The following is a 21,194-nucleotide window of genomic DNA, read 5'->3' as shown; positions in this document are numbered from 1 at the left end:
CAGACAGGAACATGTCTTTTCAATGTTTATTTGCGATGCGCTCACAACACACGTTTATTGTACATCCAATACTGTGTTTTCAAATGGTGCAGTTCAGTATTTGAAGACTGTCTCCCCACCCTTGTCATCATTCCAAGGGAGAGATATTAATAGGAATACTATATAAGGACAGAGCATAGCAGGGTTCATCTGAGCCCTTGAGTCCAATCCCACATTCCAATACACAACCTCCAAAGCATTCAGCGGACGTAGCAGTGCAGACATCAAACGATCTCAGACTTCTCACTGGCAGCTCAGATGAGGGGTTGATCCAGCATCGCAGAGGACAAATGCATAAAGGCTGTAGCTTTAATGTGGCTAAGATAATGTAGCATTTTCAGACTATTCACATATACAGTGCATTTAATTTGTTACGTTGCAGCCTTATACTAAAATGGATTAATTTGTTTTTCTTCCCCTTATCCAATCTACACACAATACCCCATAGTGACAAAGCAAAAAGCTTGGCATAAATGTAGTTGGGGAGTTTCTCCCATTCTTCTCTGGAGATCCTCTCAAGCTCTGTCAGGTTGGATGGGGAGTGTCGCTGCACAGCTATTTTCAGGCCTCAACAGAGATGTTAGAGTGGGTTCAAGTCCAGGCTCTGGCTGGGCCACTGAAGGACATTCACAGACATGTCCCGAAGCCACGCCTGTGCTGTCTTGGCTGTGTGCTTAGGGTCGTCGTCCCGTTGGAAGGTGAATCTTCGCCCTAGTTTGAGGTCCTGAGCGCTCTGGAGCAGGTTTTCATCAAAGATCTCTCTGTACTTTGCTCTGTTCATCTTTCCCTCGATCCTGACTAGTCTCCCAGTCCTGGCCGCTGAAAAACATCCCCACAGCATGATGCTGCCACCACCATGCTTCACCGTACGGATGGTTACAGGTTTCCTCCGGACGTGACACTTGGCATTCAGGCCAAATAGTTCAATCTTGGTTTCATCAGACCAGATAATCTTGTGTCTCATGGTCTGAGAGTCCTTTAGGTGTCTTTTGTGCCTTGACTTTTACTGAGGAGTGGCTTCAGTCTGGCCACTCTACCATAAAGGCCTGATTGGTGGAGTGCTGCAGAGATGGTTGTACCTCCTGATGGTTCTCCCATCTCCACAGAGAAACTCTGGAGCTCTGTCAGAGTGACCATCGGGTTCTTGGTCACCTCCCTGACTAAGGCCCTTCTCCCCCGATTGCTCAGTTTGGCCGGGAGGTCAGCTCTAGGAAGAGTCTTGGTGGTTCCAAACTTCTTCCGTTTAAGAATGATGGAGGCCACTGTGTTCTTGGGGACCTTCAATGCTGCAGACATTTGTTGGTGCCCTTCCCCAGAAATGTGCCTCGACACAATCCGGTTTCAGAGCTCTACGGACAATTCCTTCGACCTCATGGCTTGGTTTTTGCTCTGACATGCACTGTCAACTGTGGGACCTTACAGACAGGTGTTTTCCTTTCCAAATCATGTCCAATCAATTTAATTTAGCACAGATGGACTCCAAACAAGTTGTAGAAACATCTTAAGGATGATCAATGGAAACAGGATGCACCTGAGCTCAATTTCGAGTCTCATCCCAAAGGGTCTGAATACTTATGTAAATAAGGTATCTGTTTTTTTAAACATTTGCAAAAATGTCTCAACCTGTTTCCAATTTGTCATAATGGGGTATTGTGTGTAGATTGAGACAAAAAATGTAATATATTTTAGAATAAGCCTGTAACGTAACAAAATGTGGAAAAAGCAAAGGTCTGAATACTTTACAAATGCACTGTATACACTTTAAAAAGTTACTAGTCCTGAAATAATTATCAATTGATTGGCCAAGAGTCACCCGATAGACCCAAATCTGAATCAGTCTGATTAAAAGAGAATAAAAATGTTTTTCAGCCCTCCAGAGCCATAATTGAATGACCTTGCCCTAACCCTTGCGTCTACCCTCTCTTCCTAATGTGGGTCTAGGATGGGATCTTGTTGAGAGCCAGCAGAGGGAAGAAGATCAGAGCTGTAACCAGCAGAACCACGGTGATTATCCCGATACGCACTAGCGGAAGGGTCTTTGTCCACACTGCCAACACGTCTTCTGGATCCTCTGGGCAAGGAGGAGGGAAGAGGGAGAGGAGGGAAGAGGGAGAATAGTGGGGCACAGTATTCAACATTGCCTACGTCTCCAACATTCATCTACAGTACTTCCAAAACATTTAGAACATAACACTCACCGAAGGTTGTGTCAGGTGATGATGGTGTCATCTCTGTCTGCACTAGTATTGGCTCAGATGATGTCACTGTAATGATGTAATGAAATGTTACCAGTATGTCCCAGCAATAACGAAAACAATAAGTAATAATAAGCATTGGGGAGAAAATAGCTTTCAAACGTTGCAACACCTGTACAGTACCTTGCATATCCTCCTTATCTTGCGTCACCAAAGTGAAGAATGTTATTGGGTTCTCACTGTCACCACTAGTCCCACTAAAGTCTGAGCTACTGGTGACATTCTCTGTTCCTGTGTTACAAAAGGGAAAAACACTGAAAAATCTATGTTACTAGCTCTCGCATTCAAAAACAAGGAGCACAAATTAAAGAACAAACTCAATGTCAGTCAGCGTGTGTAGGCCTACCTGTTAAGTTATATAGGTCAGCGTGTGTAGGTCTACCTGTTAAGTTATATAGGTCAGTGTATGGATCTAGGATGGTGAGAGAGACACCCTCTGGTATCCCATTCTTAGGGGTCTCGAAGCCCCTGGACTTGTAGAAGCAGCGATAGACTCCCTGGTCTTTGAGCTCCGTCTTGTAGATAAACAAGGACAGGTCACCGTTCTCCAGCAGGTTGTTGGGTGGGAGAGAGAGACGGAGATCTTCTTCCTTAGGTCCCTTGTCGTCTGGGCCAGGGTTAAGGGTCATGATCTCCACATCGTCCTTCAGCCATTGGACGTGGATCTGGCTGGTGGGCTGGGTCTTGGGGATGACACCATAGCAGGGCAGAGTGACCGGGCTTCCCTTGAACAGCGTGATAGAGCGTGGAGGGTCGGGCTCTGAGAGGGAGAAGGGATGGAGAGTAGTAGAAAAGAGTGAGGGATGAAGGAGGATGTGATAAGCATAAATGAAGATAATCAAACATTCCAAATGGTACACCCAAAATGGCCGCTGGTCGACTCCACCAACCACAGAATGCAGCTCTGAATGAGAAAGCCTGAAAACAGACTTACCCTGAACCTTGAGCCAGACCGTAGAGATGGTCTTGCGGCCCAGCCAGATACACTCGTACATTTCCTCATCGCTCAGCACTGTCTCCTGGATGGTCATAGAGAAGTCTCCATCTCTCATCCTCTCTGCTGGGGGGAATTCCACCCGGGAAGAGAACCCCAGCGTCGTTTTGACCTCCAACCCCTTGGCGCCGTCGTCCCATCTGGCCTCACCAAGGATGTTCCCAACCTCCATAGAGGCCACCTCCTGCCCCATGGCCTCCCAGCGGACCTCCCCCTCATCCTCCTGGCCCAGGTAGGAGGAAAAGTTACAGGGGAGGGTGACATTCTCTCCGTACCCCACCTTCAGCTCATTCACGGGGGAGAAGGTAGGCACAGACACTGGGGGGATGGATGGACAGATGGAGAACACAGCGTGTGAGAGAGGGATGAAGGATGGGGAAAAAGTTTGAGGGGGAGAGAGAAGGAGAAAGGGATGAATAGATGATTAGTCAGAAAGGAAGACAGGCAGAACACCTATATGTACATTATGCTACAGATCCAGTTCTGTGTCCAAGACCTTTGTATGATAATGACAAAGAGCAGAGGTATAGCAGAGATCTCTAGTTTTAAACAAATAATGACACAAGCCTTTGGAAAATAGAGAATGCTTATTGATGAGTTTTACAACTCATCCTTGACCGCTGGCTACGTCCCTTCCGTCTTCAAGAGAGCGAGAGTTGCACCCCTTCTCAAAAAACCTACACTCGATCCCTCCGATGTCAACAACTACAGACCAGTATCCCTTCTTTCTTTCCTCTCCAAAACTCTTGAGCGTGCCGTCCTTGGCCAGCTCTCTTGCTATCTCTCTCAGAATGACCTTCTTGATCCAAATCAGTCAGGTTTCAAGACTGGTCATTCAACTGAGACGGCTCTTCTCTGTGTCACGGAGGCTCTCCGCACTGTTAAAGCTAACTCTCTTTCCTCTGCTCTCATCCATCTAGACCCATCTGCTGCCTTTGATACTGTGAACCATCAGATCCTCCTCTCCACCCTCTCCGAGTTGGGCATCTCCGGTGCGGCTCACTCTTGGATTGCGTCCTACCTAACAGGTCGCTCCTACCAGGTGGCGTGGCGAGAATCCGTCTCCGCACCACGTGCTCTCACCACTGGTGTCCCCCAGGGCTCAGTTCTAGGCCCTCTCCTATTCTCGCTATACACCAAGTCACTTGGCTCTGTCATATCCTCACATGGTCTCTCCTATCATTGCTACGCAGACACACAATTAATCTTCTCCTTTCCCCCTTCTGATAACCAGGTGGCGAATCGCATCTCTGCATGTCTGGCAGACATATCAGTGTGGATGACGGATCACCACCTCAAGCTGAACCTCGGCAAGACGGAGCTGCTCTTCCTCCCGGGGAAGGACTGCCCGTTCCAGGATCTCGCCATCATGGTTGACAACTCCATTGTGTCCTCCTCCCAGAGTGCTAAGAGCCTTGGCGTGACCATGGACAACACCCTGTCGTTCTCCGCTAACATCAAGGCGGTGACCTGATCCTGTAGGTTCATGCTCTACAACATTCGCAGAGTACGACCCTGCCTTACACAGGAAGCGGCGCAGGTCCTAATCCAGGCACTTGTCATCTCCCGTCTAGATTACTGCAACTCGCTGTTGGCGGGGCTCCATTGCCTGTGCCATTAAACCCCTACAACTCATCCAGAACGCCGCAGCCCGTCTAGTGTTCAACCTTCCCAAGTTCTCTCACGTCACCCCGCTCCTCCGCACATTCCACTGGCTTCCAGTTGAAGCTCGCATCTGCTACAAGACCATGGTGCTTGCCTACGGAGCTGTGAGGGGAACGGCACCTCCGTACCTTCAGGCTCTGATCAGTCCCTACACCCAAAGAAGGGCACTGCGTTCATCCACCTCTGGCCTGCTGGCCCCCCTACCTCTGCGGAAGCACAGTTCCCGCTCAGCCCAGTCAAAACTGTTCGCTGCTCTGGCACCCCAATGGTGGAACAAGCTCCCTCACGACGCCAGGACAGCGGAGCCAATCACCACCTTCCGAGACACCTGAAACCCCACCTCTTTAAGGAATACCTGGGATAGGATAAAGTAATCCTTCTAACCCCCCCCCAAAAGATATAGATGTACTATTGTAAAGTGGTTGTTCCACTGGATATCATAAGGTGAATGCACCAATTTGTAAGTCTCTGCTAAATGACGTAAATGTAAATGATTGAGAGAGTAGTAGCCTAGGTCTCAAGAAACTCACCAGCTTGGACTGACGTCAAAATCACCAAGAAGCCTAAAAAAATCATCTTGCAAGATGTCTATCCCTTGATCACCTATAAAAAAAATATTACAAAAATTACAAATAAAAAACGTTTTTTAAATATTTTTTATTGAATACACCTGGAAAGAAACAATTAAGTTATTAGAAGGGTATTAGGTCTGGTAAAAAAGTGTTCAAAATATATTGTAAATGTAGCCTAAATCCCACTCATAGCCAATCAATAAATCGAAACAAAAATCCGTTCAGGGTCCGGTGGATGTCGCTGATCTCACGAGCCTAAAAAGAAAAAGTCTGCTTGACCGTCTCCATTATTAACTTTTGCAACAGAACAAGTCACCGTGAAGGGTGCTCTTACCGAATAACTGGTTATCAAGGCGAGATAAACAACGAACCGCAAGAAACGGGTCTGCGCACGGGTTAGACTTCAGCCATTGGCAAGAGGATGTCCTCTTTTTTATAACCGTGAGAAGCAGATGTCTGTGTCAGGACTCACATTACGAGCTATTATTTAATTTATATTAATCCAACCACTCTATAGAGCCCCACAATACCCAATAAACCTGGCGGTCAAACAGGGAAATTAATCGTTTTTCTACCATTACTTTCTCTCATAGGGGATTTTAGAAAGACTTAAAATGAGGGCTGTGTTTCGTGTAGGCTTACCCTGGCTTGACATAAAATATGCACACAGACTGTGTAGACTGGGAGGCATACAGTAAGTTTAACACTAAAACAAAATATAAAACTAAATAGAAATATTTTTGTGAAAACAAACAAAATAAAACTAGTAAAGTGGATCTGAAAACTGAGACAAAAAATGAATATAAAACCACAAAACTATAATAACCTTTACAGGAACACAAGGCAGACTGCATTTTGGATTATTATAACATAAATTGATAGTATCCAGTCCAGTGTTTGGTTATAAACCCCCTCTATCAATCCTGTTAATTTGGACATCTGGTGTGTGAAGGTTGCCAATTTGCATCATTTCACTTTTACACCTATTCCACATGAGTGTAGTTCATCTATAGCTATGCTCCTGTTTACTCATCAAGATGCAGCTATGCAGATCAGTGGGCTCAAACTTTTGCAAAACATTCTTATAGCAACGTACTATGTACACTGAACAAAAATATAAACGCAACATGTAAAGCGTTGGTCTCATGTTTCATAAACTGAAATAAAAGATCCCAGAAATGTTCCATATGCACAAAAAGCTTATTTCTCTCATTTTGTGCACAAATTTGTTTACATCCCTGTTAGTGAGAATTTCTTCATGATTATTACACAGGTGCACCTTGTACTGGGGACAATAAAAGGCAACTCTAAAATGTGCAGTTTTGTCACACCACACAATGCCACAGATGTCTTAAGTTTTGAGGGAGCATGCAATTGGCATGCTGACTCCAATAATGTCCACCAGAGCGGTTTGCTGATTTCAAAGTTGTGAACACTGTGCCCCATGGTGGCAGTGGGGTTATGGTATGGGCAGGTAGGCAGAAACAACAAACATAATTGCATTTTATCGATGGCAATTTGAATGCAGAGATACCGTGGAAAGATCCTGAGGCCTATTATCGTGCCATTCATCTGCTGCCATCACTTCATGTTTCAGCATGCACACAATTCCTGGAAGCTGAAAATGTCCCAGTTCTTCCTTGACCTGCATACTCACCAGACATGTCACTCTTTGAGCATATTTGGGATGCTCTGAATCGACGTGTACGACAGCGTGTTCCAGTTCCCACCAATATGCAGCAACTTCACACAGTCTCTGAAGAGGAGTGGGACAACATTCCACAGGGCACAATCAACAGCCTGATCAACTCTATGCAAAGATGTGTCGCGCTTCATGAGGTAAATGGTGGTCACAGATACTGACTGGTTTTCTGATCCATGCCCCTACCTTTAAGGTATCTGTGACCAACAGATGCATATCTGTATTCCCAGTCATGTGAAATCCATAGATTAGGGCCTAATGAATTTATTTCAACTGGCTGACTTCCTTATATGAACTGTAACTCAGTAAAGTCTTTGAAATAGTTGCATTCATATTTTTGTTCAGTATAGAATAGACACGTAGAAGGGAATCATGTCAGCTCTATATCTGCAGCTTTCAGAACGTTGTGTTCTCCTGGATGCAGCCCAGGTCGGCTTCCCGTTAACGGAACATGAAACTCTAGCTGGAGAAGAGTCAGTGCACAGTGGTTCTGCTGCCAAGACACCACACTGTGACTGAATATTCTCCTCGAGCAAATCAGGGGAATTTTCTTTTAAAAATCAGGAAATCTAAACCACTTCGACATTAAATTTATAACAGTCAAGGGGGGAAAAAATAAGTCAAGCAGAAAAATCATGTGACAAATGAATTGAATCCAATAAAATGTCACCAGTACAGAGATATAACATCATTACTATAAAACAATTATGTTGAAATAAAAGCTCTTAAAACAAAAAATGTAAAAATGGTTCACGACAAAAACATCTTAGGGCAGGGTCTAAAATCATCAACAACTCTGTTTCAGCAAAATCCATCTCATTATGAAATATACAGGAATTTTACATATACAAGAACTCCATTTCCCATCAGTAATTGGGTTGTAGTCCAGAGGACAGGGGGTTAGTAAAACTACAATTGCCAGCATACCTGGAGTTTGTGGACAGGCTATTCAGACAAATATGGGCAGTAAGTATACGGCAGTGTAGGAATGGTACGGTCCACTAAAGGCATGTTGGCCCTAGGCTGTGTCCCAAATGGCACCCTATTTCCAATATAGTGCTCTACTTTATTGGGCTCTGGTCAAAAGCATTTCACTATAAAGAGAAAAGGGTGCAATTTGGGACGTAGCCTAGCAGTGCTCTCTGGGCAGTCTGATAGAGGCAGGGTGAGTTGCTCTCAGGACTTCCATGTGTAGGAGTAGTTGTTCAAATGGTGCTGTCGGAGGGGAGACTTTCCCAAGGTAGAGGGCTCCTGGAGCTGCTGGATGGTGCTGGGATGAAGACCACATCCATCCAGCTCTACAGCCTGCTCAGCCTGGGAGAGGGAGAGAGGCAGGGAGGAAGAGAGGAGAGGGGAAGAGAAGGATATATACAAACAAGTACAAAGGATTTTTTATTATGATTTAACTTTGAATTGCGGAGATGAAATGACGAGGCTTTATACCAGTCCGTTACAGTGGTGTCGTGACTTGGATAACAGTTGAGCTGTGTGTGTGTGTGTGTTCGGTACGGTGGTGGGTTTGTGTGTGTGTGTGTGTGACTGACCTATTCCCTGGTGGTGGTGTGTGTGTTGAGGACAGCGGTGGGTTCGTGTGTGTAGAGTGCGGTGCTGAAGCATCCTCTCTGAGCAGGCCGAAGCATGCGGGTCAGGGCGTGGAGAGAATGAGGCATTATGGGTCCCGTCACCTCTAGACTGCACACGTCCTGGTAACCAGCACGCACCTGGGTCTTCACGTTCACACTGTGCGCCCAACAATTAGACACAAGGCAACATGCTTATAATTTCTGTTACACACAGCAACGTTTTTTATGAAACTTTCCATTTCTAGTTTTTGATATTTCCATTTCTAGTTTTTGTTATTTCCATTCATAAATTGAAAATTGAAATGTGGGAGGTAAGGCTCCTCAGATGGTTTCAGTCTACAGCAGTGTGTCTCACCTTGAGTGTAGCGTAGCTCCTCTGAAGGCTGTAGGGGCCAGTAGGGTGGGGGGCAGGCCTGCCTGTGATCCAGCCCCTGCCACCAGGCTCTTACAGTTGATGAGGAAGTTGATGAGAGTGAAGGTGTGCGTTCCCGACACACACACTACAGACTCTGGCTTGTGGTCTAAACACACAGAGTTGCGCTCTTTGTGCAGTTTGATGGAGATGTTGTCTGGTTTCTTAATCTTATCCTGCACTCCCATCTCCGTCAGCCAGGAAAACCCACCATCGTCATCATCATCGTCTTCCTTGTCACTGGCTTCAGACTGTGTCTCCTCCTCCTCTCCATCTGTCTCCTGGTTGTGTGCGGTTGATCCCTGCTCCTTGCTCTTCCTCCTCTCTTCCAGCAGGGGGAGTGTGAACTCAATACCTACAACAACAGGTATTTGACAGAAAATGTTTTACTATCAAGATTAGAATAACCATATATAAATGTTTAATAACAAACTTCTACATGATATATTGTTGAGTGACTTCCTGTATTTATACTAATGTTTATTCTAAATGTTTATTCTATTAGATTTGTTTACTGCTTACTGTTGTCACATTATCGAGAGGGAACCTGCAGGTCAGCGTTTCGTTGGACTGTAAACACCATGTGTGTATCCTGTGCATATGACATAATAAACTTGAAGGATATACTGTATCTTGTAGCTCACGTCAGCCTTCATGGCCTCTCTCAGCCCCCTGGTGGTTGGGGTGAGTAGTGCAGTGATACTGCTGTTCCCTGCCAGTCCTGAGGCTCTGAAAAGAGCAGTGAACTGGTAGGAACACACATAGAAATATGGACATAGTCTGGCCTTCAATAGACTGTACAGGGAGGACAGACTCACTGACCTGGGAGAGGGAGAGAGAGAGAGGAGAGGGGGAGAAGGGAGAGAGAGGAGTTGAGTTTAAGATCATTTAAAGCTTTTGAAATAATACAGACAATATATTTGTGTTGCTAGTAAAGCTCCTCAGGTACCAGTACTCCTTTGCCTTGGGGTTTCCATTGGTGTGTCTGTGTGTGTAACATGTATAACAGTACCTGTATACTCTGTGGTATAGTAGTGTATTGTCCTCTACAGTGCTGGGTAAGACCCTGGGCCTCCTCTGTAGCTCTGGGCTGTACAGCCCAGGAGAAGGGGAGCAGGGAGGTGAAAAGGAGACATCTTCAGGCTCCAGTCTGCAGGGTACTCCACACACGCAGGGGGCGCTATGGAGGTTACTGCACCAGCCTGGGGACTCTGACACACACAAGGTAAAATGTTGACTCACAAAATACCAAAACAACCCCTAACGTTAGTCTGTAGTCATGAATAGTTGAATGGGATGGAATAAAAGCCTGCACACCAGCTACTCCACAGCCTGTCTATAATGTAGATAGCTATGATTGTAACAGCCTTTTGGTAGCTCTCCAAGAATGGAGTTGGAGACATGTCCATAAGGAGTAAGAGAAGCGAGAAATTAATAGAACTCACCTTCAGTATGGGTGTTCTCTCCTCCTGGAACAAATCCTCATCTTCAAACAGTGAGTCGTCTTCAGACAGAGAAGTTGGTTTCTGTTGTTAGAGAGAAAGGAGGGAAAGATCAGAACAAAAACAGCGGTGTGAAATCAACATGAGGTGCGATGCTTTGACAGAAAGCAATTTGACAACTGTACAGTAGCTGGCTAAGACTGCATTAACTAACCAACTGTCATGTGTCAGTTGGCTAGATACTGTAGTTTGCTGGAAAATAATACAAGTCTGCTAGCGTTAGGTACAGTAGCAAGCTACAGTGTTTATAACTTTATTATTGTTGTTGTGCAATGTATTAACGTGTGCCACTATCATACCTTGCCGGGCACGTCTTTGCTTAGTTCTTCTGCCTGGAGAAGTCGTTCACTAAATGGCAGCGTTCTTGTTGACTTCTCTCCCTCCACTCCTGCAGAGCCGTCCGGCTTCACAGAATCCGAAGAGTCGGCGTCGTCATCATCAGTGTAAATGAAGACTTTCTTCTTCGCTGGGCTGTTGAAGGTGTTCTCGATGCTAGCAAATGGGTTTCACCGCTTCACTCCCCCTCCAGAGCGACCCTGGTCGAACAGCGGATATAGAGGCACCCTCACACGGGCTGGAAATCGCGCCTCGGCCGCCAGAACTGACACCCTCGCTGCGGGCTCTCTTCCTCCGCATTCGCAGGATTTCAGCTGGTCTTTTGAAACTAGTTGAATAACCAGCTTGTTGTGACATTTTGTAAGGATAATGGGGGGGGGGGGGGGAAAGTTTGGTCCGAAAACAACAAGAAGAAAGCCGTTTTAAATAGCTGATACGCCTTTGTGTTGTTGTTCCTTGAATTTACTTCGACACAAAACAAATTTAGCGCGCGACGTACGTGGAACGTCAGAGTCCCGCTAAAACGTCAGGGGAGGAGTTTTGGTACGTCAGCGCGCATCGAGTCAAACAGCAATTCAGATACCTTGGCGCCATCTTCTGGCTAGAATTATAACTGCAAGACCAATTTTGCAATCGCATAAAGCCACTGATTCTCTAAATCTGCCGGGAAAACAAATCACTATAATTTATGTTTCTTCAGACATTAAAGTTATATCCTATATCCTGTTATGCTTCATTAATTATTACAACATCTATATCCATCTATTACATATATTACATATATCACATCTAATGTGTATGTAATTTTCAATACCTGTTTTCATTTCTTGATTTTATCATCTGCATTATGTCCGAGCAACAATCAGCAGTCCCCTCGACCCCCTCTCTCCCTCTTGTCAAAGTGATTAATAGTATGTATGCTAATTCTTGTTAGCGATCATTTCTCAGCGTTTATCATTACTGTTGGTGATCAATCACGTTCATAGCTGAACCGAACCCAGTGAAACTGTCCGTCAGTGATTCTAACGGTTTTCAGGGATTAGCGAATTTGTCAATCGATTATTTGGGCTGTCATTTGGGTGGAAAGACAGTACTTTTGCTGTCTCAAAAGTATCCCAAGGTTAGTAGGATTAATTGATTGTTTTGGGCCTTGAACATCAACACACAGACATCAACATATGTTTGTTTCTGTGTTCTGTCCTGCCATGACTAACAGCAAAGCTAACATTTTCCAGGTTATTCCTTGGGATTGAGTATGTCACGCTCATAGGCTACCAATATCAACGGGGATACACTAGTTTAATGCGTTTCCCACGTTCCCGATGGGGGTGGGTGTTCCCCTGTTCCCCTCAACGGTTCCTCTGGCTTGTAGGCTACGCCTATTGGAAAAATGACCCTATATCAACATGGACTATAATAAGGGTTTAGTGCACCTGTAATTGTATACAGGTCTTTTTCACTGACCTGGACATGTGCGAGCATTGTCAAACAAACCAGGGGTGTAATCATTAGTCTAAACAGTTTCAAAACGTTTAGCAAATGTATTTCCGTTGCTTCCGTTTAATAAACGGTTTGCCACAGAATCGGCTGATTGAATACACCCCTGGTGAAACTTCAAACAAAGCAACGGAAAGTATGCGTCCCTGATGATAAAGTTGCGACTACAATTTATTCACCGATCAACACTTCCTCAAAGGAAGATCAACGTGACATGGATTGCATGGCAGCCATACATAGATCAAGTTTGGCCTGTTTCTCATAAGACCACCACAAAGTCTGTGGACCTCATTAGGAGACGCTATTCACAACGCTTTCTCATTGAATGTTGATTTATGATAAGGTTCCCCTAACCAAGTTATGAGGAACAGACCTATTTGTCTGTGGATTCTTTGTTGCATGTCAAAGCAGATGATTCAGTTGGTTTATAGGTAGGCCTACTTGCAGTTGCAACACAAGATGAACTCCTTGGTTTTGGATAATAAATATCATAGGCTATATTATAGACTGACTGTGAATAGTGGTGTATTATAGTATCATAGACTGTGTTTCTGTGTCTCTCCCACCCCACTGCCCTCTTCTCCTGGAGACTGCGTGGTTTTATGGGCCTTGGCCTGAGTCCTGGAGAAGGATTATAACACAGACCTAACAGCCACGCTCTGTGTACCCACTGTCTGGACAGGTTCGCCTTTATTTAGCTATCCGTGTGTCATTTTGTGTGTGCGTCTGTGGGTTATTTAGCCCCGAGAGAGAGAGAGAGAGAGAGAGAGAGAGAGAGAGAGAGAGAGAGAAAAGGTGGCCATATCTGTGTGTGTTTACAGTACATTTAAGAAGTCTTTGTGAGTGTCTATGTATGCGCCCATATCAGTGTGTATTTTAGTGAAGTGTGAGTTTGTCTTTCTGGAAACGTAGGGTGGCAGAGAGGGCAGGCCAGGGCTTGTCTGGTTGCCTGTGTAAATTCTTCCAGGGTCAGGAATAGCATAAGGCTGTGTGTGTGTGCTTAGGAAGGGGGTGAATGTTGGCACAGATTCCAGTGCCAACAAGTCCCTTTCCCTTCAGCCCAATATGAGAGAGGGAAAGGGAGGGAAAGGGAGGGAAAGGGAGAGAAAGGGAGGGAAAGGGAGGGAAAGGGAGGGAAAGGGAGAGAAAGGGAGGGAAAGGGAGAGAAAGGGAGAGAAAGGGAGGGAAAGGGAGGGAAAGGGAGAGAAAGGGAGAGAAAGGGAGGGAAAGGGAGAGAAAGGGAGAGAAAGGGAGGGAAAGGGAGGGAAAGGGAGAGAAAGGGAGGGAAACGGAGAGAAAGGGAGAGAAAGGGAGAGAAAGGGAGGGAAAGGGAGAGAAAGGGAGAGAAAGGGAGAGAAAGGGAGAGAAAGGGAGGGAAAGGGAGAGAAAGGGAGGGAAAGGGAGAGAAAGGGAGAGAAAGGGAGAGAAAGGGAGGGAAAGGGAGAGAAAGGGAGAGAAAGGGAGGGAAAGGGAGGGAAAGGGAGAGAAAGGGAGGGAAACGGAGGGAGAGAGATTGAGACAGAGAGTGGGAGAAAGAGATTTAGAGAAAATACAAAAAGACTGGTTTTATTTTCTTTACAACAATATTTATATTCATAAAGTAAAACAAAATGTGAGAAAAGGCGTATTTGATGTTGCTGTGACGTACCTGTGTGGGAGGCAATGATGTCATCAAACATGGACAAAGTCGTCATTTACATTTAAAGACTATTTACAAATATGAGGTGAATCATGTGGCAATGTAGGCCTTATCTGTTCCTTCCTTCCTTCCTTCACACACACACACACACACACACAGACAGACAGACAGACAGACAGACAGACAGACAGACAGACAGACAGACAGACAGACAGACAGGCAGACAGACAGACAGACAGACAGACAGACAGACAGACAGACACACACCGTACAACCAAAAAGGTATTGTAAGATAATAAATTAAGGAATCATAAAGCAAACGACCTGTTACAGTTTGGTGTGGCAGTACAATGTCCATAAGCACTGAACTGGGTACAGCATTCCCTGTAAATTCCTACCCTTAACCATTGTGAATCGACTAACAGTGCTGATTGTAGATCAGTGCAGACAATATCACGGCCATAAACCAATACAAACATGACAGAACAGACACAGATCTTGGCTGGCCATCATTTACATTAACAGCACTCTCTCCATTTTGAACGAGGGGAGAGGGGGATAAGGGAGGAGAGGGGGCGGAAGTACAAGGGGAGGTGGGATAGGAAGGGAGTGCCTGTGGCACACACAAAAATCGCCCATTGTATTTTTGGCCACTAGTAATTCATAATACCAACAACAATCATAACCATGGCAAACAATCCTTTTATAAAACAAAGCTGAATTATTTTCAGTTCAGTGCTGCTGCATGCTCCTCGGTGTAAAATGGCACCCTGTTTCTGTTCCTTCCTCAATTTGTTCCTTGATCATTCTAATGATCCAATAGGAACGCTCCGTGAAAGCCCCTTCTCCACTCCAATTAGCCAGCAAGTCTGTCAATCATTTGTCAAACCCGCTGCTGTGCTCAATATGGCCGCCATACGGCCTCGGGTACCATATTGGTAGGGGAGCTACTGTGACTTCCCTCCGCTTCCACCCCCACCCCTTCGCTCTGATTTGGCAGAGACGGGTGCAGGAGGGAGGAGCCTGTGGATGCGTTGGTGCAGGGAGGGAATATCCTCGGAGGAGACCGCTCCCCGCCTCCCCCCGCCATCATGGAGAATTGGTAGGACCCAGCGGCCGTGCTATAATACAGGTGGTAGGGAGAGGAACCGGCCTGGAACGGTCCACCTTGGCCCTGGGGGGCGTTTGTGGGGTAGGGCGGGGGGAGGTAGGTGTGGTAGCGCCCAGCAGGGGTGGTTGCCATGGTGAGTCCGATGGCGCCGTTGGATACAGGGGTAGGGGTGTATGTGAAGGCCCCAGTAGGGTAGTGCATGCGCGGGTCAGGGTAGCGGCTGTCAGGGAGCGAGGCCAGGGAGGAGAACGGGCGATCCAGGGACATACGGGGGTCGCTGAAGGCTGTGAGGTCAGGTCCTGTAGGGGGAGAGGTCAGGGGTTAGAGGTTAGAGTGGAAGCAGGAAGTGAATGAGAGAGACCGATGACTGTCAGAGAACACTACGGGTCAGTCGGCAGTGGGTGAATGAGTGTTTGTGTGTTACCTGAGAGGCGGCTGGACAGATCACTGAGGGAGGAGCGGCTGGGTGAGATGGGCGTGGTTGAGTGGACGGTGGGTGTGGTTATCTGACCCAGGTAGGGGTAGGACTGCTCATAGGACCACGACGGAGATGTCTGCATCTGCCTAGAGTCTGAGAGATTAGAATAGAAAATATACTTTATTCATTCATTTCATTACAATGGAAATATGTCTTCTGCCTATCCCACAGACACACACGTTGAGAGAGGGTTACACACACACACACACACACACACACACACACACACACTCGCCGGAGGTTGTTTCACACCAGCATCTGCTGAACAGGTAGAAACTGAAACATTACAGATGTATATACTGGATGTGATTGAATAGAGATGTGAGTGAAGTAGTTTTATGTGAGTGTGTAAAACTCTCAACACCTTCACTCACTACACCTTCACTCACTACACCTTTACTCACTACATCACTAACTACACCTTCACTCACTACACATTTACTCATTACACCTTTACTCACTATATCACTCACTACACCTTCACCCACTACATCACTCACTACACCTTCACTCACTACACCTTCACCCACTACATCACTCACTACACCTTCACCCACTACATCACTCACTACACCTTTACTCATTACACCTTTACCCACTACATCACTCACTACACCTTCACCCACTACACCTTTACTCATTACACCTTTACCCACTACATCACTCACTACACCTTCACCCACTACATCACTCACTACACCTTTACCCACTACATCACTCACTACACCTTCACCCACTACATCACTCACTACACCTTCACCCACTATATCACTCACTACACCTTCACCCACTACATCACTCACTATACCTTCACCCACTATATCACTCACTACACCTTTACCCACTACATCACTCACTACACCTTCACCCACTACATCCCTCACTACACCTTTACCCACTACATCACTCACTACACCTTTACTCACTACACCTTTACCCACTACATCACTCACTACACCTTTACCCACTACATCACTCACTACACCTTTACCCACTACATCACTCACTACACCTTCACCCACTATATCACTCACTACACCTTCACCCACTACATCACTCACTATACCTTCACCCACTATATCACTCACTACACCTTTACCCACTACATCACTCACTACACCTTCACCCACTACATCACTCACTACACCTTCACCCACTATATCACTCACTACACCTTCACCCACTATATCACTCACTACACCTTCACCCACTATATCACTCACTACATCTTTACTCACTATACCTTTACCCACTACATCACTCACTACACCTTTACCCACTACATCACTCACTACACCTTTACCCACTACATCACTCACTACACCTTCACCCACTACATCACTCACTACACCTTCACTCATTACACTTTTACCCACTACATCACTCACTACACCTTCACTCACTACACCTTTACTCATTACACCTTTACCCACTACATCACTCACTACACCTTCACCCACTACATCACTCACTACACCTTTACCCACTACATCACTCACTACACCTTCACCCACTACATCACTCACTACACCTTTACCCACTACATCACTCACTACACCTTTACCCACTACATCACTCACTACACCTTTACTCACTATACCTTTACCCACTATATCACTCACTACACCTTTACCCACTACATCACTCACTACACCTTCACCCACTACATCACTCACTACACCTTCACCCACTATATCACTCACTACACCTTCACCCACTATATCACTCACTACACCTTCACCCACTATATCACTCACTACACCTTTACTCACTATACCTTTACCCACTACATCACTCACTACACCTTTACCCACTACATCACTCACTACACCTTTACCCACTACATCACTCACTACACCTTCACCCACTACATCACTCACTACACCTTCACCCACTATATCACTCACTACACCTTTACTCACTACACCTTCACCCACTACGTCACTCACTACACCTTTACGCACTACATCACTCACTACGCCTTCACTCACAACACCACTCACTACATAACTCACTACACCATCATTTACTACACCTTCACTCAGTACACCTTCACTCACTACACCATCACTCAGTACACCTTCACTCAATACACCTTCACTCACTACACCATCACTCACTATACCATCTCACTACACGATCACTCACTACACCACCACTCACTACACTAGACCATCACTCACTACACCACTCACTCACTACCCCACTCACTACACCATCACTCACTACACCACTCACTACACCTTCACTCACTACACCTTCACTCACTACACCATGACTCACTACACCATCACTCACTACACCTGGGCTGAGCTGGGAGGCAGAGAATAGAGAAGGAGTAAATAGTAAAACATCCAAGACATGATGATGGACAAAAGGATAAAGAGAGAGATGGAGTGAGTGGGAAGAGTGGAGGAGAGAGGAAGAGGGAATAAAGAAGAGAAAGATGGAGAGAGAGATGGTCAGATGGAGACAGAGAGGAGAGGAAGTGATTAGCCCAGTGAGGGGGCGTAGGAAGGGGGGGTTGTGTGTGTGTGTGTGTGTGTGTGTGTGTGTGTGTGTGTGTGTGTGTGTGTGTGTGTGTGTGTGTGTGTGTGTGTGTGTGTGTGTGTGCTCTTAGGCAGCCGGTTCTTTTCCCTGTGGTCCAATAAATGCCAGTGATCGCCCGCAGACTCGCGGACAAGAGTGTGTACGTGTATGTGTATGTATGTGTGTTTGTCCCTCACATACTCTGCAGACAGAGAGGGGAAGCAAATTGCACACAGCAGCCAAGACGTCAATGGCCTTTTTAAGTGCAGCCAGCTCCCCCAAGAACAAAACACTGAGGCCTAGGCCCAGTGCCAAGACCCCCTCCTTTCTTGGCTCCCCTCCCCAGGCTTCGGAGCTCTGATCTGGGGCAGGAGTCACACATGGCTGGGTGGGTGGCTGGAGGCGGGCCTGTGTATCCGGGGCTGCTGCTGCTGCGGTTCATTCATTTTTACTGCATTCCCACACACATGTAGACATATGCACAGTCACTCGCCTACACACATACGGTAAGCTTTACACACACACACACACACACACACACACACACACACACACACACACACACACACACACACACACACACACACACAGACTGAAAAATGAATCATGATTTTACTCTCTCTCTTGCTCTCTATCACTGTCTCTTGTTCTATAGTTTTACAAAGATACCGAGAGCGTCCCATTTGGACTAATCTCTCGTGGACAGATGCTCATCTTTCAGATGTCATTTCGGAATGGGAGGGGACATTTGGCTGATAGGCCCGAAGGCGACAGAGTTTCCGTCTTGGGGGTGGAGACTTCTCTAGTCTCGTTAGTTCATTTTCTATGTGTCCCCCCAGAACTTAATTAGAGCATCTGACGCAATAGCGTTTTATTTCTGGGTGTCCAAGATTACATTTGGACAGATAGGACGAATGGAATCGGTCAGGTGGCCTCAGCTGGCACACACTGGATGGAGAGAACACACTCCTACACACACACACACACACATACCCACCCACCCACCCACTCACTGACACACACAAAGCCCATAGCCTCAGGACAGACCCCACACTGACTGCATGCCAACCCACTCTGGTTGGCACGCCACATACTGACAACCAGACTGGACACACACACACACACACACACACACACACACACACACACACACACACACACACACACACACACACACACACACACACACACACACACACACACACACACACACACACACACACACACACACACACACACACAGTCTTGTACAGCTAACCTTGTGGGGACACAAGGCACACACAAGGCACACACAGCTGCCTCTGACACACACATACACCCAGCCTATGGCCCCAGCTGCCTCAGATTTTCACAGATATGAAAAGAGAAGTAGGAGGGAAAGAGAGAGAGAAAGAGGGAGGGAAAGACAGAGAGGGAGGGAGGGAAAGAGAGAGGTCTTGAATGACTTAATAACGGTTTCCTCTGGCAGTGCTCCTGTTGCTATTTTTGTGGCGTCAGGATCAGAGAGACACACCGGACAGGAAGAACTGGGGCCTTTCCCTCTCTTTCTGACTCCCCTCCTTCTATCCATCCATCCTTATCCCTCTGTTTCTCTCTCGCATCTCATGTATCTTTTGGGGTATTACATCTCTCTTCATCTTTCCATCTCTCTTTACCTCCCTCCTCTTTCTCCATCTCTCCATACACCCATCTCTGATTCCATCTCCATCTCTCCATCATTTGTTGACATCACTTTTGGAGACATAGCTAATTCCTGTCAATGTCAATATTTTGCTGGTCTCTTACGTGTAATGTGAATGACTCCCTTATATAGTGTATTGCACAGGAGGCTGGTGGCACCTTAATTGGGGAGAACGGGCTCGTGGTTCCAGTTCCAGCCATTATTATGAGCCGTCCTCCCCTCGGCAGCCCCCACTGGAGTATTGCGTGTTTAGATTTTAAATGAGGGGTTTTTCACACACTTCTACTTCCTGTCAGCTGACTCTCACTTCCTCCTCTCCTCCCTGGCCTGCTTCCTCACTACAACTGTCTACATATACTGGCCAACACACACACACACAGACACACACACACAACACATCTGGAGAAGAGGAACAGAAACTGCGGGCGTGTGTGTCAGAGGCTCTAGTGCCACACGTTAACCGCAACAGGATTGGCTAAAACCACTAAAAAGGAAGTACTGGTCTTTCCAAACCCAGAGTTAAAGAAAACACAGCTTAGAGAAATATACACAGAACAATATGTGAAAAACAAATTGATTGGGCCTCTTCTCTCCTGCTCTCTTACACATTGTTTGAGTGTTGTTTGCTACGTATGTGGAGGCATATGCAGTGATTTCACTGTGTGATGACCGTTAGCATGTAGCCTGTGCACCATGGGTGTATGTGGTACCGTGAGAGAAGACTCACCTGGTATCTGTGTGTGGTGTGTGGGGTTGCTGAACTGGGCCGGGTTCAGGGCGGGCCGGGGATTGGGAGTGGGGGCGTGGTGGTGATGATGGTGAGGGGGCGTGACCCTCATGGTGCTCCGCCTTAGCTGCTCCAGCTCACTCAGACGCTCGGAGAAGGCCAATGCTCCAGTCTTCACATCCTCCAGCTTCTGTCTGTGGCCTACAAACACACAGGCAGAAACGCACACACTCTCCATCAATCAATCAATCAATCTCTCAGTCTGTCTGCCTGCCTGTCTGCCTGTCTGTCTGTCTGTCTGTCTGTCTGTCTGTCTGTCTGTCTGTCTGTCTGTCTGTCTGTCTGTCTGTCTGTCTGTCTGTCTGTCTGTCTGTCTGTCTGTCTGTCTGCCTGTCTGTCTGTCTGCCTGTCTGTCTGTCTGCCTGTCTGTCTGCCTGTCTGTCTGCCTGTCTGTCTGCCTGTCTGTCTGTCT

General features: G+C 46.4%; 2 protein-coding genes across 6 annotated transcripts in view; both read right to left on the bottom strand.

Moving 5' to 3' along the window:
- Positions 1–21: 21 nt before the first annotated feature.
- LOC106575595 (uncharacterized) lies at positions 22–11,556 on the bottom strand. 2 transcript variants are annotated; one of them, XM_082963522.1, is made up of 12 exons: positions 11,024–11,556; positions 10,668–10,748; positions 10,235–10,433; positions 9,745–10,044; positions 9,166–9,577; positions 8,772–8,967; positions 5,484–8,541; positions 3,229–3,606; positions 2,641–3,054; positions 2,418–2,525; positions 2,238–2,303; positions 22–2,110 (listed from the first exon to the last, which is right to left on the bottom strand). In XM_082963522.1, exons 7-12 carry the CDS (start codon positions 5,527–5,529, stop codon positions 1,977–1,979), a joined length of 1,146 nt encoding a protein of 381 aa, XP_082819648.1. In that variant the 5' UTR covers positions 5,530–8,541; positions 8,772–8,967; positions 9,166–9,577; positions 9,745–10,044; positions 10,235–10,433; positions 10,668–10,748; positions 11,024–11,556; the 3' UTR covers positions 22–1,976. The 2 variants fall into 2 exon arrangements, with proteins under 2 accessions (XP_082819648.1, XP_082819649.1); XM_082963523.1 differs by having other exon boundaries at positions 9,166–10,044.
- A 2,540-nt stretch (positions 11,557–14,096) lies between these two features.
- The window catches only part of LOC106575592 (runt-related transcription factor 1), a 45,074-nt gene continuing 37,976 nt past the window's right edge, over positions 14,097–21,194 (bottom strand). For all 4 annotated transcript variants that reach the window (XM_045699063.2, XM_045699062.2, XM_045699064.2 and 1 more), the window contains 3 exons: positions 20,723–20,923; positions 15,732–15,878; positions 14,097–15,606 (listed from right to left, as the gene is read on the bottom strand). In XM_045699063.2, the coding sequence (XP_045555019.1) occupies positions 15,098–15,606; positions 15,732–15,878; positions 20,723–20,923 (857 nt within the window). In that variant the 3' untranslated portion in view covers positions 14,097–15,097. The remainder of the gene's footprint in view (positions 15,607–15,731; positions 15,879–20,722; positions 20,924–21,194) is intronic.

Source organism: Salmo salar, chromosome 17, assembly GCF_965601325.2.
Source record: "Salmo salar chromosome 17, fSalSal1, whole genome shotgun sequence".
NCBI classification, from domain to species: domain Eukaryota; kingdom Metazoa; phylum Chordata; class Actinopteri; order Salmoniformes; family Salmonidae; genus Salmo; species Salmo salar.
The sequence above is the reverse complement of the archived record's forward strand: the minus strand, read 5'-3'. Positions and strand labels throughout refer to the sequence as shown.

Coding starts and splice junctions, on each gene's coding strand:
- LOC106575595 (XM_082963523.1), bottom strand. CDS start 5,529: ATGATTTTTTTAGGCTTCTTGGTGATTTTGACGTCAGTCCAAGCTG. Junction 3,607..5,483: donor TTTGACGTCAGTCCAAGCTG/GTGAGTTTCTTG, acceptor CCATCCCCCCAG/TGTCTGTGCCTACCTTCTCC. Junction 2,111..2,237: donor ATCACCTGACACAACCTTCG/GTGAGTGTTATG, acceptor CTCCTTGCCCAG/AGGATCCAGAAGACGTGTTG.